General features: G+C 39.5%; 1 protein-coding gene across 1 annotated transcript in view; it reads left to right on the top strand.

Annotated features, from left to right (window-relative positions):
- The window catches only part of LOC115279876 (zinc finger protein 883-like), a gene marked incomplete at its 5' end in the record, with an annotated part of 44251 nt that extends 39687 nt beyond the window's left edge, over positions 1-4564 (top strand). Inside the window, 3 exon segments of the mRNA XM_029924377.1 lie at positions 2977-3693; positions 3696-3794; positions 3797-4564. Coding sequence (XP_029780237.1) covers positions 2977-3693; positions 3696-3794; positions 3797-4098 — 1118 coding nt within the window.
- Positions 4565-4851: the final 287 nt, after the last annotated feature.

The following is a 4851-nucleotide window of genomic DNA, read 5'->3' as shown; positions in this document are numbered from 1 at the left end:
TTTGTTTGTTTGTTTGTTTGTTCTAACAAACAGGTCTTGTTGTGTTAAAGCCGGACCTGGTCACCTTTTTGGAACAAAAGCAGGACCTATGGGATGTGAAGGGAAAGGAGACTATAGCCTCATACCCAGGTAGGTGGGAATGAATGAGGCAGATGACAGAGGTGAGGTCCCAATGTGAAGGAAGAAGACAGACCTTAAAATGTGGTTTCAGCAGCACTTGGTGATGGAAATCAGTTTGAGAAACCGAGTTTCATGTCTTTTTCTTTCAAAGAGGGACATCTGCTTTCCAACACATAACACTCTCACAATCTCTAAGGATTCCACTTCGGTTCAACTTAAAAATCCTTCACATCCACAGTGCGGGCCTTCATAATCTGATTGGTTTTCCATTTCTTTGAGGGTTTTGGGAAATCTCTGTATTTCTGAGGAAGTCTATATTAATTCATTTTCCAGTGTTTACCTTGAGTGAGAAGTGTGTCAGGGTAGTGGTAGGCATATTAGGGTTTGGTGCAGAAATCCCAGCAACACTGGGGACAGATACCATGTATTATCTGGTTTATACTTTCCAGTATTTAATCTTAATCGTACAAAATGAGACCCACTCATTTCATCAGATAATAAAGCACCTCCCTAAAATGGGAAAACCTAACCCTTTATTTCAGTTCAGAAAGTCAGGTTTTAGGGCACGTGGGTGAATCTGTTGCTAAAGCGTCTGACTTCAGCTGACGTCATGATCTCACAGTCAGTGAGCCTCAGTCCCGCACAGGCCTCTGTGGTGACAGCACAGAGCAAGCTTGGAATTCTGTCTCTGTCTCTCTGCTCCTCCCCTTCTTGGTCTTTATATCTCTCTCAAAATAAAAAATTAACTTGAAAAAGGTAATATTAGTTTATTTTCTGATCTTATTAACTAAAATGAGAAATTTCCACTGTATATGCTCCATTCTTGAAAGCTGAAATAATTTAAAGTGTCTATTGTTGAACTAGCATTTCTACATAAGTTAATGCCACAGGTGAGCATAGCATTTAGAATTCAAAACTTGCAGCCTATAATAGAGTCTCAATGGTTACATTATTTAGTTATATTAAATCATTTTACAATTTTTGTGCTGTAAAATATGAAGCTCCTTTGTCATACAGGGTTTCACTTTCTGAGTAGTTATACATGAAATCACATTATAATTTCTTAAATAATTTTTTTTTTCATTTTTGCAATGTTTGTCTTTGAGAGAAAGAGAGCACAGGACATCAGAAAGAGAGGGAGACACAGAATGTTTAACAGACTCCAGGCTCTGAGCTGTCAGCACAGTCAGACCCAGGGCTTCAACTCACAGACTAGGGAATTGTGGCCTTAAGCGTAATGTGGCCTGAGGCAAAGTCAAACACTAATCCTACGGAGCCACCTATGAGACCCTGTAGCTATAATCCTAGGCCCTGACTGTGCACCCTTGAAAAATGGCACATTTTGAATTACTGGCATGTCTTCATGGACATGACAGTTGTACAATATTTTTCTTAACATCAACCATGGAAAGCTCTCCTGAAAACCCTTATGAATTAAGCACTTAAAAGACATTATTATCCAGAATTTAAGGGAATAACTCATTTCTTAGAATCAAGCAAGCAAAAAACTTTCATTTCTTTTAGTATTTCCTTCCACATGGATTTTGCAAGAAGAGAGAGAGAGAGTAGAGGAGAGGCAAAAAGAGAGGAAAGAATTCCAAGCAGTCTCAATAGTGTCAGTCCAGAGCAGGATGTGGGGCTGAAACTGAAAAAAAAAAAAAAAAAAAAACATGTGCCGATGACCTAAGCTGAAACCAAAAGTTATACGCTCACCCTTTGGAGCCATTCAGGAATGCGCAAACCTTTCATTTCTAAACAACACCATCAAATTGTAAACTATGCCAAAAATAACTTCATAAAAAATTATTTGGGATTAAATTCATGCATAATCCGACTGATATAGAAAAACAAATGATTTAGGGTGCCTGTGTGGCTCAGTCAGTTACGTTTCAGACTCCAGGACAGGTCATGATCTCACAGTTTGTGGGTTCGAGTCCCCCATCAGGCTCTGTGTTGACTGCTCAGAGCTTGGAACCTGCCTCGGACTCTGTGTCTCCCCATCTCTCACACTCTCTCTCACTCTCTCAAAAAAAAATAAATATTAAAGAAGGTAAAAATTAAACAAAAAAGATGAAAAACAAAGGATTTCTTTTCCTGAAGTTGTTTTTTTTTTCAGTTTTGTGTCTAATAAATTTTAATTGGATTCATCTGATAGTAGAAAGTGGAATGATTTCACTTTTATTCCTTACATTTCAGCACTATCTTCAAATGCTAATGAAAGGCTTCCTCCAAGGATATTCATAGAAAGTTCTTTTCAAAATGTGTCAGTGGATAGATATAAACATAGGGCCCTTGAGAATGGACCCTTAGTGACGGATTGGAACAAGGATGGGGAGAGTGAAGGGCATCAAAGACTTATGGAGACTCATTTTCCAGAGGACAATTATGAATATAATAAAAATGGGGAGGTCTTTGATGGAAGCACCAACCTTCTTACACCTAAGAGCATACATTTGGGAGAGAAGCCTTCTAAATATAATGAATGTGGGGAAATACTAAGCCAGTCACTTCACGTTGGTGATCAAAAGAGGATTCATCTGGGAAATAACCCATACTCATGCAATGAACCTGGGAACATGCTTAGTCATTCATCAGGACTACATATAAACAAGACAATCCATACTGGACAGAAAGGTTACATTTGTAAGGAGTGTGGGAAAGCCTTCAACGGGCACTCAGCACCAATTCAGCATCAGCGAGTGCACATTGGAGACAAGACTTACACATGTAAAGAATGTGGTAAATCTTTTAATGGTGGCTCCTCAGTAAATGGACATGGACTAATTCGTACTGGAGGGAAATCACACACACATAAAAATTGTGGGACGACCTTTACCCAACATTCACCTCTTACTGAACATCACCGAATCCATACTGGAGAGAAAACTTACCAATGTCAGGAATGTGGCAAGACCTTTTCCCAGCACTCTTCCCTTATTGAACATCACAGAATCCATACTGGAGAAAAATACTACCAATGTGAAAAATGTGGCAAGGCCTTTAACCAGCCTTCAGTCCTTAATGAACATCATCGAATACATCCTGGAGAGAAAGCTTACCAATGTCAAGAATGTGGCAAGACCTTTTCCCAGCACTCTTCCCTTATTGAACATCACAGAATCCATACTGCAGAGAAACCTTATCAGTGTCAAGAATGTGGCAAGGCCTTTACCAAATCCTCACACCTTACTAAACATCATAGAATCCATACTGGAGAGAAACCTTACCAGTGTCAAGAATGTGGCAAGGCCTTTACCAACTCCTCAGCCCTTCCCAAACATCACAGAATCCATACTGGAGAGAAACCTTACCAATGTCAAGAATGTGGCAAGGCCTTTACTCACCGCTCATACCTTTCACAACATCACAGAATCCATACTGGAGAGAAACCTTACCAATGTCAAGAATGTGGCAAGGCCTTTATCAACTCCTCACACCTTACTCGACATCACAGAATCCATACTGGAGAGAAACCTTACCAATGTCAAAAATGTGGCAAGGCCTTTACCAACTCCTCACACCTTACTCGACATCACAGAATCCATACTGGAAAGAAACCTTACCGATGTCAAGAATGGACAAGGCCTTTAATAAGTCCTCAGACCTTACTCAACATCACAGAACCCATACTGGAGAAAAAGGTTACCAATGTCAAGAATGTGACATGGCCTTTACGAATCCTCCGACCTTACCAAACATCACAATATCCATACTGGAGAGAAACCTTACCAATATCAAGAATGTGGCAAGGCCTTTACCAAACACTCATACTCATACCTTACTAAACATCACCAAATCCATATTGTAGAGAAACTTACCAATATCAAGAATGTGGCAAGTCCTTTACTTACACCTCTGGCCTTACCAAATACCAATGAATCCATACTGGAGAGAAACCTCACCAATGAAAAGAATGTGACAAGGCCTTTATCCAACATTCACATTATATTCAACATCACAGAATTCATACTGGATTGAAACTCTACAAATGGGTAGAATATGGCCAGATCTTTAAGTGACCTTTACACCTTCCTTGACATAACAGAATTCATACTGATGGAAACCTCCCTAATGTCAAGAATGCAGTAAGGTCTCTAATCACTCTTCAACCTTTACTTATTACCACAGAATTCATATTGGAGCAAATCTTCCAAATTTAAGGAATGTGAGAAAAGTTTTGTGGACTGCTCACCCCTTGCTTCACATTGTGCTGGGAGCCATCTCTGAAGTAAGGCAGGTTTGCAAGACCTCCCACTGTCAGATAGCAATCAGCCTCTACACCCAGTCAACCCCCACTCAATTTCTGCTTGAGCACCGACCCCCAAGGGGCCTGACTGACTGATATCAACTGTGACTTCCCTTCCTATGCTAAAAAAAAAGTTGAATTGTACCTTGTGAGAAAACTTGTTATAGGAGTTTCTTCTTTTGTGATTGTAGGAGCAAACGTTACATTTCCTGAAAAAAACCTGTTTTTCTTCCCCTGGAGAAAACAGGCTATTGATCCCTGCTCACAAAGGAACTAAGTCTTGCCTTTGCAATGCCAAAAAAAAAAAAAAAAAAAGCAAAACAAAAACAAAAAAAAATATTGCCTTGTATTTGAATACTAAAGATCCCTTCCTTTCCCATGTGATAAGCATGGAGTCACCTATTGATAAAGGTTATGTATGAGTCTTCCACCAATCTATGTTCTGGGAAATTGGTACATACCAAAGAATGTGTTATCACAAATTA

This window comes from Suricata suricatta, chromosome 16, assembly GCF_006229205.1.
Source record: "Suricata suricatta isolate VVHF042 chromosome 16, meerkat_22Aug2017_6uvM2_HiC, whole genome shotgun sequence".
Lineage (NCBI taxonomy): Eukaryota > Metazoa > Chordata > Mammalia > Carnivora > Herpestidae > Suricata > Suricata suricatta.
This window is presented reverse-complemented; position numbering and strand designations above follow the sequence as displayed.